Here is a 16,010-nt window from a genome sequence, read left to right as displayed (position 1 = left end):
CTAAGATTCAAGAATGAACTGTATAGATTTAGGGGTCCAAGGTCATCAAGACATTGCTTAGTGATTTGGACAACCACACAGAGGTGATTATAGTTCACAGTATTTTGTTAATATTTTAATGAAATTAATGGATTAGATACGAGAGATAGATTTAAGTCACTTATACCTCCAGAAGTTTCGACATATAAAATTCAGCGTTACTCCAGAGCTAGTGAACTCTTGATAATGTCCAGACTGGATGGTCTCGACAGTGGACCACAGTCGACAGTTGCCCTTTCACACATGCAGCACACGGCAGGAGACTGTCTGCGTGAGACATGTTCTCACCTCTGTGTGGTTCAGGTGAGGGGACGACACCTGAGTAGATGGCGCGCGGGGGAGAGATGACACCAACGTCATCAACACTCGCTGTGACCTGCTCTGTTCATACGTCGCCTCCATCACACACCTGCTACCAGGAGGTTCTCAGGCTAAAGTCTGTTTAATGTGCAGAGGAACCGACTCAGACGTTTGTGTTCACACATTCAGCTCCTCCAGGTCAGGTCCCCGAGAGTTCAGCCTTATAATTAACACGTGAAAGCAGTTCCATGCTAACTTTATTGTGACTAAAACTTAAACTTAGTCCGTCTAAATTTGTTTATTGCTGCTAAAACATAAAAAAAAACTTAGAATTTTGCTTTGATTAACAAATTTTACTATTGGAAGTTAATGTTATAAACTTCATATATCTATATATGTGATAATATATTCCCTCATAGGTCCAATATATGACATCACTCTTGATTTAGGGACATATAGTTATTTATCACATTTCTGTACAGGTTTACTCCCCTCTCTAATTGACAGAAACCTTGTTTGCAGGACTTGTAAGAAACAAGGGTCGACATTTTCTGGTTACTGACGTGCATCTAAACAGAACCGAACAAACCAAACTCACACAAAGCCGTATAGTCGGAGTGTCCAAAGGTCTTACAGAGCATTGAGTTCAATTCCTGTAAAAAGGTTTTAGAAAGATTTTTTAGATTTAATTTATAAAGGTCTTGCATAGTTAAAATTTCCTGTTTAGACAGACAACATTAGTCATAACTGTTTTTCTGGCATCAGGAAACATTGATCTGTGAACATCTGTGTACTAAAGTGAGTAGATTGGGCTCCAGGAGAGTGTTGACCCCACCAGCTGCTCATCCAGGCTCAGGTCATATCGATTGATTTATTATACACAAGTAAATGTTACATACATACAGCTGAGAAGCTCTATGAAAAATCATGCAGTTAATTAATAATTGATGTAATTGTCTTGTCTGGTTTTCATCACCCTGTAAAAAAAAATTAGAACGTCATCTCAGAAACCTTGTGAGAGGCTTCCCACATCTAGCAGCTAATAAAACAAGCAGAATGTGAATAAATCACTGCTCTTTAGTTTTCTCTCTGAGCTGAGTCAGTGTAAATCTGAATGAGATTTGGCTTTGAAACAGTTACTGTGGTTTATGCAGTGATTTACTTCACAAATATAACTTCTTCTCTCAGCGTTCGGTTCCTCACATCCTGGGAACACGTACGGAGACGGATCACACGGCTTTCAAGCTCTGCCAAATGTAACAGTTGCTGCTCATGGATCATTGTTAGCTGTGTAAAATGTTCCTGCAGTGAAATATTGTAGCCGGCAAACTGTGCCAAAGTTCATGGGTAAACATCCCGGAGCTGATTAAATCCTCTTTATACTTAGAGGGGTTTGTTTGAACGGCTCCCCCGCGGTTGGACCTCCCTTTGTGTGTTGTCCCGTCTGCTGATGCCGGTTTATTTGTCTGCCCTGCTTCACAGGAGCTGCTGGAGAAGTTCATGGAGGGGAACGTCGGCTTGGATGAGTTCCTGGACTCCTTCCAGAGCACCAGGAAGACGTACCACATCCGCCGGGCGCAGGCGGAGAAGATGCAGGAGATCGCTCAAGCGAAGCGGCAGCCGAGCAAAACCAAGGAGGAGGGCAAGGTCCCGGAGGTGAAGAAGGACTCGGAGCAGCCTCAGGAGCCGCAGAGACCCAACGGCTTCGTGGCACAAGGACCTTTAAGGGTGTTCCAGGTACGCTACGGCCTCACGCCGGCCATCCTCCTCCCTCACTACCCCGTCTCCCCCCCCGCCTCGGCCCCGGCCCATCAGAGCAGCACCGCCCCGCCCGAGCCCCAGCTGGGGCAGACCCACATCCTCAGCCCCAGCACCCCCCTCCCAGGACACGGGCAGCCGGTCGGCCTCAGGGTCATCGGACAGTTATCGGGGGGCTGGCCGGCGAACGGGCGGCCGGTGAGAGTGCAGCAGCTTTACAGGCCGAACCCTCAGCAGCCCGAGCCGCCGTACCGATAAACCGAGGAGGCGGAGGAAGGAGGGGGGGGCAGTGGAAGAAGAGGAGGAGGATGACGATGAAGAAAGGCCAGTTCGAGAGGTCTCCCGAGACCTGGAACCAAACAGTGGCTGACACAATCACGTAAGCAAAGACTGATCCAGAGGCAGGCAGCGCTGCAGACGTCCGTTTCTGTTCTCCATCCACGACTCACAAATGTAACCATCAGAGAGAGAGAGAGGTGGCACCCGCCACAGACGGTTTATGCAAACCAGGGATGGGTCTCGATAGCCGGGTCCGATGTGGACCCAGTGAGAGTTCAGGTCGCTGGGATCTGACGCTCATCAGTCATCACAGCTTTGATCTTCTGTCAGTAAAGAGCAACAGAAGATTAAAGGCATACATTAGTCTATTTTATTTATGTTGTGGTAAAACAAAACATCAAGGACAGTAAAGTTAATATTAACTGTGTTTAATATTGTATGATATCACTTGTGTGGATCTTGATGTGAAGACAAGACAAGATATGCAGCAGTAACATATTCAGATAACATAAAATCAGATTTAAAGAGAAATAGAGTCGTGTTAAAAGAATCCAACAACCCAGAGCTGGACATTCACTGAACGTCCCATCTCACACTGAGGAATTCGTCTGAGATGTGAAGCCAAAGCTCAGGATTTATGTGCTCACACTGTTCGATCCAGCCGTCCCCTGTGAACCGTCCTGGCTATTGACGATTGTAAATGAAGATTCATTTTGAAAGCTCAGAGGCAGGTTGATTTAGCAACAATGCTAACAAGGCAGAAGAAGCTGCTGCCTCGTCCTGTGTCCAAAACCTTTAATAGAAGAGGAAACATCACAGGCAGCAGCTGTAACCGCGGCAACACCAACTTGGCCTCCATATTTTCCACCTAGCGTCATGTCACTACTGGACGCTGTTTGACACTTTACGCAGGTGCAGCGAGAAAAAGATAAAGACACTTAATGTCAGCAAATAAACTCGTGGAGAGCCTAACACTGGCCAAACCAATTTTATCCAACCGTCCAATGGCTGTTAGGGAGCAGATAATCGGTACAGTGTGTGTGTGTCCAGCTTAAAAAAAACTATAGGGAGGCAACAAAAAGTCTAGAAAAGCTCAAAACATGAACAGAGAGTAAAGTGTCTGCAGCAGAGAAACATCTCAGGAAGCAGGAAGTGTAACAGCTCAGAGATCAGTGCAGCTTCAGGCAGCTCTTCACACCTTTTCTCCGGTCAGATCCACACAGACAAGAGTTGTTGCAACACAAATACACCTTAATATACCACCGCTGCTGTATTAGTTTTTATTACAAAGGCGTTCACGTTACCACTTCCACTTCTCTCTGAGCTGCACAGGAAGTGTTTTATCTCATCGTTTTCATCAAACTTACAATAGATGATTTGTAATCGGAGGAAAAGCAAAATTAGAACGACACTAAACTATAAGAGCGGAATTTTTAGTCAGGAAAGACGCCTGATAAAACTGGATTCAATTTATTTCAGATCAAAACCTTTATTTTAACTAATTTTATGATGAATTGTCAGCTGCTACATCATCTCCTGGACACGTTTCGGACTTGTGTGTCAGCTTCAGTATTTGGCGTAATTAGCTGGAGAAGTACAGTCAATTACAGCTGTTCTTTAAATGTGAAATCAAACCATCAGACGGGTTGTTTACAAAGCTGCAGGTCAGGCATTGATGCTTCTGATTAACGTTTCATATGTTTCTGCTGCTGCAGGTTGATTCAGCTGTCCAGTGTCTGCTTTCACAGCTGATTAAACCAACCAATGTTTAGTCATAGATATGTTACTCTTCGCTTACATCACGAGATGAGATGAGATTCACTGAAAGCTATCGAGCCCCGTCCCTGGTGAGGACATTTTTCATGATTATTATTTTTTAATTGTATTATATTTTTTATACTGAGGGCTGTGAAGCACATCAACGAAAAAACAAAAGAGGAAAAAAAAAGGATTTCATTGTTCATTCATCCAGCGAGAGGCTTTGTCAGATGCCAGGAGTCATCACAGTGAATGATGACATCAATAAAGTGGTGTTTAATATAAAAACTCTCGCTGTTTGTCATCCGTCAAAAAAAAAAAAAAGACAAAGACGTTCATCCTCGGAAACGTTCGTGAGATGACGAGATCAGAGTTTAAACAAAGACGCACTGTGGAGTGGAGCAGGTGGTATTTATTAATAATTCCCAGACTATAGCCTGTCAATAGTATTTGCAGTGTCATGTGTGTGAGTGTGTGTGAGTGTGTGTGTGTGTTAGCATCACAGACGATTACCCAAAGCCTTCTGCCTTCGTGTGCGACTTCATGAACAGTGTCGCAGCTCGCACATCAGCGAGCGACTTATTTATTCATGTAAATCCTATTTTAAATGGCTGACTTCAAAGCTTCTTGTTTACTGTGCTAAATGAAGAGCTGCTGCTCCTTTTCAAGGCAGCCACTATTTTTATTTTTTTTTTCTATTTTATTTCTCCCCCAAAACTGAGCTGCAGAGCGAGGGGAATTTAATCTCTATGAGAAAACGCCAGCGCTCTGTACGTCCACAGTCCAATACAAGGAGGCTCTTCCCAGTTCACTCCTTTTTTTTCTCATCATTCATCCCTTAGCATTTAAAGGGAAAAGCTCTGGATTGTAGTTTTACTGGTTCTGCTCTTGAAAACACATTTGCTCATTAATAACTCATCTAAGTGCATGCTTACTACAGCTCGACAAAGTACATGAAAATGCCTTTTGCAGGCCAGTGCCCAGTTGCATCATCAAAAAAACTCTTATTGTGAAGAAAGAATTGTTCTAATTGTGTCATTTTCTCATCAAATATCTTTAAATAAGAACAAAGTGTAAATCGGTTTCATGGCTCTGATGATTTCTTTAAAGGGAGCCCCACTTTTTTTTTTCTTTTTACAACCACCAGAAAACTGGTGGTTGGGGGGAAAAAAAAAGAAAAACCATCAGAAAGTGGACTGCTGAGATCTGTGAGTGTGGCTGGAAATAAGTCATGTCAGGACAAAATGATGTGATAATGTGGTGAAAATAATTGGAATATTATGTCTTTAGCTCTGTCAACATCTGTTTGTCTTGGGAAAATGTGGTTAGCATTAGCTCACACACAATATTGTTACATTAAGGTGTTTACTATAAGAATTTCCCCTTTTACAGTAAGTTAAAATTTGAAGCTACCAAACCAACCTGGATCATCTGGATTCTCAATTAATCTACCAATAATATTCTTCTTTAAAACTTGAAAGTTTTTAATTGGTCAGAAATGAATTCATTCCAAGAGTCACTGCTGCTACATATAAGATCAGATCAACTATTCAAAACACAAAGAAATCAATGAATATAGGCTACATATAGGGCTACTTGTGAAGCTGAGAGCACCAGCTTTGAAAAATGAATAGCAGAACAACAGTTTGATTAACTACTGAACTTTTAATTCTGTTTTTGTTGGTTTTGTTTTTCTGTTGCTCTTTGTTTGTTTTGGATTAAAAAAAACTTGAAGGCAAACATATTTAACAATGGAAACTGAATCAGAGGAGGAACCCATCACACGGGTTCAGGGCAGGCCACTGGTCTCATCAGCGTTGTGTCCCTTGTTGCCATGGTGACAGATCTCAGCAGTTACACTGAGCACAGGTGATGGTGAGTTGAAGCACAGTGAAGGTACCTGTCTGTCTTTATCGATGAACAAGATGTAAATGTGCCAACAAGTGTTTTGTGACAGTTCGAACCCAGTGGAGGCTTTATTATTGTATTATTTTTATTATTTATTTGTTTTTTTGGATGATTTGACACTTGTCTATCGTCTTTTATCAACATCTTCTCTCCTCCTTAGTTCAGTTAGGCCTAAGTCTCTTTTTTTTTTTTTAATTTTTTGTATTGTTCTTTATCTTTTGTATAAATGTTTTTATTTAATGTCATGCCTTCAACCACAGGGAAAAAATAGAAAAAAGAATGAAGATATGAAACTTTAGATTTTCTTGCAAGTCCTTTCAAGGAAGTTGACAACATTTGAGACGAAGACTTTTGCTTTTTTGAAAAGATGACTCGTGTGTGCAGTGAATATGATGATAGCTTAGTTTAGCATGAAGACTGCAAACAGGGGGAAACTACTATCTCAGCTCTGTCTGCTGACTGATTAACTCTTTATATCTCCTTTTGTTTGAATAAGAATGGAAAAGTTATGCACAGTGACTTCAAAGAGTCCCTACTGTCGGGGCTGCAACTAATAATTGTTAACATTATCACTTATTCTGACCATTATTTTGACAAATGATTTAGCATTTGGTAAATAAAATGTCAGAAAATGGTCAAAGATGTCCAGTTTGATATGATGTAAAATCTAGAAAATCTAGAGATATTCATATTTCACAGGCTGAAAACAGCTTTTTATTGAGAAAGCCACTAGTGTTTTTTTATTGTTACATTTTTATGCAGATTAAATAAACAAGACATGCCATGTTAATTACTGAGCATTACAGGTGCTGGTGCTGGCTTTGTTTGTTACCTTTGGACAGGCCAGGTTATCTATTTCTACCTTTTGTCCATGCTTTATGCTAAGCTAAGCTAATGGCTGTAGCCTCATACTTAAAGTGCAAACACAGGACACATCTTTTGCTGTAACTGGGCACTGGCTCCAACCAAACATGCAGTTCTGTGTCCACTCAGGGTCTTTAGAGGAAAAATAATAATAATAGTGCTGCCTCTTAACATGTAGCACAGGCAGACCCGGGGACGTCGTACCCATGGATCTCATGTCAACCCTCCCCTCCCTTTTATAGGTGCATGTCACCCAAAAATCAGACTCGAACCATGACCACAGCAGTGACACCAGGTCACCTTTGACATTCCATTGTTGCATTGAGATTTGACCGAATGTTGTAATAATGATGATTATAATAAAAAACAAAGTTTGTAATACTGTTGTTTGCTTTATTTTACTGGTTCTGTATTTTCCAGATAATTTCCTGGGGACTGTCTTCACAATTTTAAAGATATGGACATGCAGGTAATGATGAAAGTGTTAATTGCAGTTACAGATTTTGAGTAATTGCTCGTTATATTTAAGATTTTTAGAAAGAACATTTTTTTAAATGTGTTGCAGATCCGCAAGTCATGAATCCAGGTCATTGATTCTTAAACTTGATTCTGTGTGAAAACTGAGCTGCCATACATTAAAGCTCAGTAAATATTCATTTAATTTGTGCTACATTGATTGTAGCTTTCAGCTGTATTGGAAATTCCTTAGTTTTATGTTTCAAACTACTATGATCATCGAATTAAACACAACCCATGCTGTAAAATTTCAGCCTCTCAGCAGTTATACTTAATTTTCTTTACAATAGATGACGACAAAATAAACATTGAATATTTCTACCTGATTTCCGCAGACTGCATCTCCAAAATGGCAACCTCCAAACAATGACACGAGACACATCTTATCATGTATTATTTATCTGTTCATAAATTGTTATACAGAATTTGATTTTTTTTTCTTAAAATCTTGAATGTAACTTAATAACAGTGACAGATTATCAGTTTCAGTTATGATGAGGATCAAAGTTATAGGGAATATAAATTATATAGTAGGAGATTATCTGGAAGACACAGGAGTTAAACAATAAAATAAAGCGTTACCTGATTTTTTTTATGTAACAGTGTTGTTCAAACCCACCTTAACCAAACCCATGTTATTCAAGTCCAGATTGTTCATACAAGATTGGACACTTCTGTGTGTGAAATATCCTCAAAATGTTAAAGTGCTTGTGTCTGCGAGTGTGGTTTTGTTTGTTTGCTCTGTTACATTGTATCTTTTCTATCAGGAACTTCTCCCAGCCAGCAGCCTTCTTACTACAAAAAAGGAGCAGTAATAAAAACGAATGAATGAATGGTGTTATATTTAAACAAAGTGTAGCGACTCAGTGAGCCACACGCCCTCCAACATTTGAGATGATCATCTCAGTCGTTTCTCAGATGAAGGAGCTGTGGCTGCAGGCGCTCGTATACCAGATGATTCTGAGCAATGTCAAAGCCGATCAGTGCTGCACTGAGTGAAGATGAGCTATTAATATCCAAGTCAACTCATTTTCATCACTGTACAGAGCCACATCAGCTCATGTGCTCAGCAGCTGCACTACAAAGTGTGTGAGTGTGAGTGTGAGTGTGCGTCCTGGATCCACGTGGCTGATGAAAACCTTCAGGATAAAATGAGCTGAGGGAAGGAAATGTCAAGAAATATCTGTGACCTTTAACCTTATTACACCTAGGGGAGGAAAAGTGACCATGCAAACATTTGAATGCATTATGTGTGTGAGGTTTTTTTTTTTTTTTTCATTTTGATTATGTAATAAGTGGCTGGTATTCTCCTTTTCAACCCTCTTTTCGAATTAAAATGATGGTTAACTACTCTGCAGGGGCCTTATGTAAATTGTTTGTGGTTTTACGAGAAAACAATGGGAATGTCATGGTTGAATTCTTCATGAAATAGCATGTCAACAGGACACAATAAGCACAGTGGTTTAAATACCTCTTATGCTCAGCTATCAGTAATTCATGTTATAGGAAAATATTGGCGTAAAAGTTTTCGAGCCTGTGGGAAAATCTCAGCAGTTTTTATATTGGAAAATGTTATGTGGCTTTTACTGTGTTATGGTTTTATGTTTGTGTATGCAAAAACCATCAGCACTGTTATCCTGGATACATGTTGTCACTGGAGGCTGGTCAGAGAGCGGCTGCACAACACATGGCTGCACTGTGCTTTCCAAGTCAATACTAAATGATCTAAAGACACAGCATTTATATTTTCCAGACTCTTCAACCAGAAAGGCCACAGTGGCAACAGCACTTTGTTTGTTTTTTATAATGCTCTGATACCACCCAGGCAGCAACCATTAAGGCTGAAAACAGAGGCATTGTAAATACTGGGGCACAACTCAGTCTGAACTGACTTTGCTTATTCTTTAAGCATTAAAATGTAGGCTACCACCTATATGATATTTATACTGCAGGGCACAGCTCATTTATACTGGGGCTGGTGCCCTTGTAAAAGGGGTAAGGTGATGCCCCTGCTAAAAAAAATGAAGCCAACAAGTATCAAAACCTGCTCTCCTTCAAGTTAACAGCCTGCTGTTAAAAACAGTCGGCTCATTTCTTCCTAACGACTGGATGTGGGGTCGCCTACAACTGCCCATTTCTTTCTTTCTTCATTCCTCTCGGCCCATTTTTGGATTAGGCGGGGGGGTCGGGCTCAGAGTCAGGTGCTGGCAAAATGGTGAAGTAAAACTGTTCAAGCCTCAAAAACCTCAAAACCTCTGGGTGACATGACGTCACAGAGGCTACGTCCATTTTTATTTAGAGTCTAGATGAGTAAAGTAGGATACAGTCTTCTAAAACAGTGCCCCGTTTATGGCGGGAAGCACACACAATGCTTCAGTTGTCAGGGTTACCATTTGGACACCATGGTTACTTTAATAGGCCTAATGGTCATGGCTTGGTTAGGTTTAGGAAAGAGATTCAGTCACCTCGTCAACATTTAGCTATGATCTTTGTTGCCATGGTTATAATAATGACTACATGAAGCGTTGTCCTGCGTTTTGTTGGGCCATCCAACTTCATCCTGATCACGTATTAGGCTATCTGTCTTTATACTACGTCACCACACTTTTCCCCTTGCGTAGGTATTGCCTAGCAACAAAACGTAACCACCTGCTGCACTAACGGCCCATGGGCTTGGCCTTGTTTTATTTTCTTTCTTTACAAGGTAGCTACCGGTAGTCTCTCTTGTTTACGTGCTGTGCTGCTGTTCAAACTGTGACTTATAAAACACAAGTAAAGTAGGTTACAAATACACAGGAGGAGTCACACACACCTCAGAGGTAATATCAGCTAATCTAAAATGAGAATTAAACAAAAGTCAAGTTAGTAGCAAAGAATAAGTGTTTCGTGACCCCGGAAGTGATGCTATAGATAATAGCTCGTAAACTATAATTATTCAGTAGTTATTATTCATTGAAAAGCAATTGCGTGCAAATGTCTGTCATCAAATGAGTCCAAAACAACTCCAAACTCTTCACAACCACATGTCACAACTTATGTGTTTAATCTAGGGCTGTCAGAGTTAATGTGTAACACATTAATGCAAATTCCTTTTTTTCTTTCTTTTTTTTAACCCACATTCTGTCATATTTCTGCTCAGAGTTATCACTCTCAGATGGAGCCCTCATGTTATTATTACTGGTTTTACGCCAAATGCATAGAGTTTCTGGACAATTTGTCATTGTTTTGCATGTATTATAAATTTATCTTTGTTTAAAGTAACAATTTTGTCCATAATTAATTAATGAAGTAGAAAACAGACATCAAGACACTTCACAGGCAGGGATTCACTGACCAGTACCAAGCTCAGACTCGCACAAAAGATCCAGACCTCAGAGGTTCAGTTATGTGGAGTACGTGGTTCCTGAATGTACTGTACCACATCAGCCAGTCAAGAGCACGCTACATTTAAATAAGACAATAACACAGCAGGGAACAAATCAAACCAAACACCAGTAAACCTTTCCCTTTTTGGAGGCTAACTATAAAAGTAAAGCTAGAGGCTCAGTATCACATTAGTTCAGATTTACAGAGGCAATAACTGTTAGATAGGGAAAAGATTAAAAACACCTGTCTGGAAGGCAGCAGGTGTTTGACTGGAAGGTCACTGGTTTATGTAGCTAGGGGAGAAAATCATGAGCACTGGTGTCCCTAAGCACAGAAACCTTGAAAAACTATTTTAAAAATGCTGCAAACAGAACAATTTCTGTTTGACTTGGAGTTTGCACATGCACATTGTGTCATTCAGGAGAAAGTCATGTTTTCATTTAAATAATAATCCACCAGCCGAGTCATTTGAAACTTTCAGATGTATTTTTTTTTTACATGCAGCCTTGGGCGCTTCCTGTGGGACATTATTAAAACAGTCTTTAGGAAGCAGCTGAGAAAAAAATCATGCTGAAATATTTATATTGAGTACATTAGGCCATACTCAGCTCCTCCCCGTGTGGTTGAGTAGCTGCTAAACCACAAATGTGATGAACATTTTCACTGGCAGCTGACCAGCTGCTCAACTGAGACGCCTCCTGAACATCTGATTTACTGAAACACCATGAGGAAAAAAAACTGGTCTGAGTGTTGGCTATATTCTGCTGAGACACAAACTGAGGAACAATAGTGGAAAGGGGGTTGTGCAACATTTTCTTCACTCTGTCTCTGAAGCTTTAACAAGCCAGAGGATTTCAAAATATCAAAATCTCTTCACCATGGTTGCAGCTATAAAAAGCAGGATATTTTCCCTATATCAAATACCTATATTAAAAGAAGACTGTATACTGGAGTTGATTTTGTCCAGTGCACAAGAATATTATTTGAACATGAATGCAAGTGACGCTCTATGTGTGTATGTGAGAGAGAGGTGGAGATTAGCGACTATTTGCCAACACTTGAGGCAAAGGGCATTAAGGCGCTGAGTGTGTCATGTTGCTGGCATTTTTACATCATTCAAAAAAAATTGTCTGACTCTGATACTGCACATAATGTTCACTGACAGGTCATCTCAGAGGTGTGCAATTGAAAACTAGAAACTGCTTTTATGTAGTAGTTTAAAGAGTTTAACAATATCTGGCTGTTGAAAACAGGCTGCTGCTGCTTCACAGCTGAGTAGAGGGTGGTGGGCGAGCTGCTCAGTGGTAATCAACACAGCAGAAATAGGTCCTAAATTAAAATTGGCTCCATTAAGACTACACTAATTAATTAATCATTTATTAGTTAATTAAAAGGCAGCACAGTTGCTCAGTGGTTATCTCTGTTACCTCACAGCGTGCGGGTCCCAGTAGTTAGCTACTCATTCTCTCTGTGTCAACATGATTTTTCCTCCCTCAGTCATATCAGGCAACTGGTTGATGTGGTGTTGGATGTCAGCAGGACTTCCTTCTAAATTAATGTATATAGCCTACTAATGAAGTAGCAATAACTATTTCAGCCTCAAATTATCCACAGGCTTAGATGCATTGTTGAACACCTGTTTTTATTATTTATTAATTAATTAATTAAGTATTTTCGGGGTCAACTGATAAATTATTCAGTTAATTATTCAGTAAAATACCATGACTGTTTCCTACAATTGTAGATAAGGTCTTTGTATTACTTGTGACCAATAGATTCTCAATTTGCACTGGAATTGCGCTGGAAACCAAAAATATTAGCCTATATTATATTATATTATGGTTTATAGTGAAATATGTCTTGATTGATTTTGATTGTTTCTGCCACAAATCATCTTGATAGAATGACTTAGCCTACAGTAGACATATCATTTTCACGCAGACCTGATGTGCATGCAAAGTTTCATGCATTTTGGGGCATTGGAAAGGCTTTTGTACTACTACAAATACAGCATAACAGTGATGCATAATCACTGTTCACTGGAAGTTTTTTAAATATTTGTCTGTAAGAAAGGTTTTGCAATCTAGGCTTTCTCTGACCTAAATCAGTTCCACAAGTTAATTGGAGGCTGCTGGGGAAGATCTTATGCAAAGTCTGCTTACCAGTAGGCCTAATATAGTAGGCTATAATGTTCATGTTGTTAAATGGAAAAAGACTCTTCTTTCTCATTGTGTATCCTAGTAGTCTACCTGAAAATTCAAGTGGCCTTAAACAACAGGTTTACATGTGAGATGACTTCCATTTGCCTACCCTATCGATCCAGTAGGAACCAATAAAATACACTGGTCATTCTGATTAAATAGTTCCTCCAGTTTGTCCTGAGCAGTCCTGTAATGTTTCTTCCCTGTGGATTTTTTTTTCTGGTCTCATTGAATACAGTGACAAAAAAGTTACTGAAAACACAGTTCATAGTGAACTGGTGGTGTTAAAATGAAACATAATTAAGTCAAAGTGATAAGAGACACTTGCCTTTTCCCATTGGCACCAGCCGCGGTTCGATTTCATTAGAGCACTGGAAAAGATTTCATCCTCAAAGGTTAATCAATCTGTTGCTGGGCAACCAATAGCGAGCAACAGTAGCGAAGTAACAATAATGGCGGACGGTGAAACAACGCTGAAGACGGCAACAAGCTGTAGAGGAAGAGAGAGTCAAAAATCAAAAAGTGAACGTCGCACGGTATAATTGACTAATTGTAAGTTTATGGATTTTCAGCCAGGAGTACAGACGTTCGTCCCTTTGCTTTTTGGCTGGTCCCTTCGGCTACGGGGAGCACTTTAGAAGACTGACCACCACTCAACTTCAACTAACGTTAACGTTAGATCTGTGAGTAACAAAACCTGTCTGCTTATTTTTTTTATTTTTTTTTTACAGATCCTTTCATGATTCATTTTGGACATTAGCTAGCTAGGCAGCTTGAAGTAGCTGTGTTGCTAACACGCTAGCGCTAGCAGTCAGAAGATAGTTTTTACATTTAGCTATGTAAACAAGTTACAGGTACACTGGCAGTGACCTCTCTAGAAGGAGCAGTGGTTAAGCATTAAACAATTCTTTGCTACTGTTGTGCCATCATATGAATAGGAAAACAAGAGAAAGTTGTCTGTAACGTTACAGGTACAAGTCCTGTGACTGCAAGTGCAAATCTATGTGATTCACACGGGTATTAATGCCACTGTGTAAGCATTTTTATTATTATTATATACAATTTTAGACAAACAATTCAACGTTATGTAAGTGAATTCTCTGAGCAAAAAATATATAATAAATATATAATTATGAGGCAAAGGTTGCTATGTTATGAGAACTAAGTGAACTATACAGTGAAGATAACACAATTGACTACAGTTACTATTTCATTTTCTTTTCAGAAATTGTAGTCTGGTCCAAATTGTCACTTTCAGTTTCTTGTTTACTTTTATGCACACTAAATATTTACAAGGCCCAATAGTTTTAGACTGTATTTTTTTCATTTTATATTTGATTGTGTCTGACTGTTGACAGATTTTGTCAGCAGTAATAATCAAGCTCAAAAAAGAAAACAAAAAACAAATCAAAAATCTGTCAGGGAATTTGGTAAATGAATGAGCACAAGTTTCATCAAGAATCAAGAAAGCGCTCCAGGATGTAAACAGACATGTTTTCTTGCCAGTGATGACTATTCACGACCACAACCTCATAGGGTGCAAACCACTGCTAAACCTCAAAAACAAAAAGCAAGGTTGTAGTTCATAAAAAAATCATCCAAAAGTAACAGATGTCTGTGAAGACTCTCGGTTGTACTTATCCAGTAGGGGGTTGAGTCAAGGACAAAGTGGGCATGATTGTAGATCCTTCATGGCTAGTACAAGAGGCTTCAGTTCTTCTTCAATTCTCAGAGAAAAGTTCAATGGATGGATGAAACAACATTCAACCTATATAAAAGTGATGTGAAGAAAAAATGGAACAATTCAGGACTCAAAGCCTCAAACTCATCTGTCAAATAAGGTGCTGGTTCTGTTTTTTGGTACAGTATGGCTGCCAGCTAACTAGCATTTGTTGATGAATTCACTGCTGATGGATCATAAGGATTCAATGCAGATGTATACAGGAGCATTACGTGAACGTTACGAAACTCAGCATCAAAAGCATCAAAACTCATTGCAAGACATTTCATCATTCTGCACAGCAGGACAACAATTCAAAACATACAGCCAAAGCAACCAAAGAGCTTTTCAGTGGATCTCAATCCACTTTCTTAAAGCTTCAGTTGGTAACAGTTATTTAGTCATACAAACTGGAACTGTAAATATTCTGATAGTATGAAATGGATAATTTAGGACAAAATCCAACTCCTCTGGCTCCACCTACAGCCTGTAATCGTATACAAAAATCCTCCGCTCCCGCTGCTGTTCCACCAGTCAGGTAGAGGGGGCAGGGGTAGCAGCCAATCACAGCTTGTATGCGCTGCAGACTTTACGTTGAAAGGTGCCATTTGAGGTGGTTCAGACATCTGATAAGGATGCCACCTGAGTGTACCCCTTTGGAGGTCTTCCATACATGTCCAACTGGGAGTAGACCCCAGGGCAGACCTGGAACTCAATGGAGGCATAAAATATCCTTTCTGGTCTGGGAATATCCAGAAGGAGCTGGAAAGCACTGCCAAAGAGAGAGATGCTGGAACCTCCTGCTAAGCTGGTTGCCACAGATCCCAGATAAGCGAAAGATTGGTTTCAATCCACCAATCAGATGTCTTCAGACTTTCCTCCCTATCCCAGTAACCTGATTGTCTGGTCCAGCCACTCATCTGCTCTTGTTCTCAGTCACCTGTTCCTAGTTTCCTCATTATCCCATCCAGTGCCAAACTATTCCCACCTGCTCAATGTTAGATTGTTCCCATATGTTTCCGTCTGGACCAGAGGCCTGTACCACGAAGCAGGATTACCGGTTTAGCGAGGTAATAGGGTTAACCCTGGCTTTCTGTTACCACAAAGCTGGATTCATTCTTACCGAGGCGAGTTACCATGGTAACTTACTCTGAACGGCTAACCTGCTCCGGGTCAGGGTAGCTGTCAGGATTGATCTGAATCCAGTAAAAGGCTCCACCCACCGACCAATCACCTGGAATAATGACGTGTCCTTTTACCAGATAGTGAGAAGAGCGTTACGGCTGTAGTGTTTTTATGAT

General features: G+C 40.2%; 1 protein-coding gene across 2 annotated transcripts in view; it reads left to right on the top strand.

Annotated features, from left to right (window-relative positions):
- Positions 1–8,777, top strand: part of vps37d (VPS37D subunit of ESCRT-I) — a 35,496-nt gene extending 26,719 nt beyond the window's left edge. For both annotated transcript variants that reach the window (XM_085798264.1, XM_085798265.1), the window contains exon 4: positions 1,822–8,777. In XM_085798264.1, coding sequence (XP_085654390.1) covers positions 1,822–2,355 — 534 coding nt within the window. In that variant the 3' untranslated portion in view covers positions 2,356–8,777. The remainder of the gene's footprint in view (positions 1–1,821) is intronic.
- Positions 8,778–16,010: the final 7,233 nt, after the last annotated feature.

The sequence above is a fragment of the Trachurus japonicus genome, chromosome 14 (genome assembly GCF_045865225.1).
Source record: "Trachurus japonicus isolate A0001 chromosome 14, Traja_1.0".
Taxonomy (NCBI): domain Eukaryota; kingdom Metazoa; phylum Chordata; class Actinopteri; order Carangiformes; family Carangidae; genus Trachurus; species Trachurus japonicus.
This window is presented reverse-complemented; position numbering and strand designations above follow the sequence as displayed.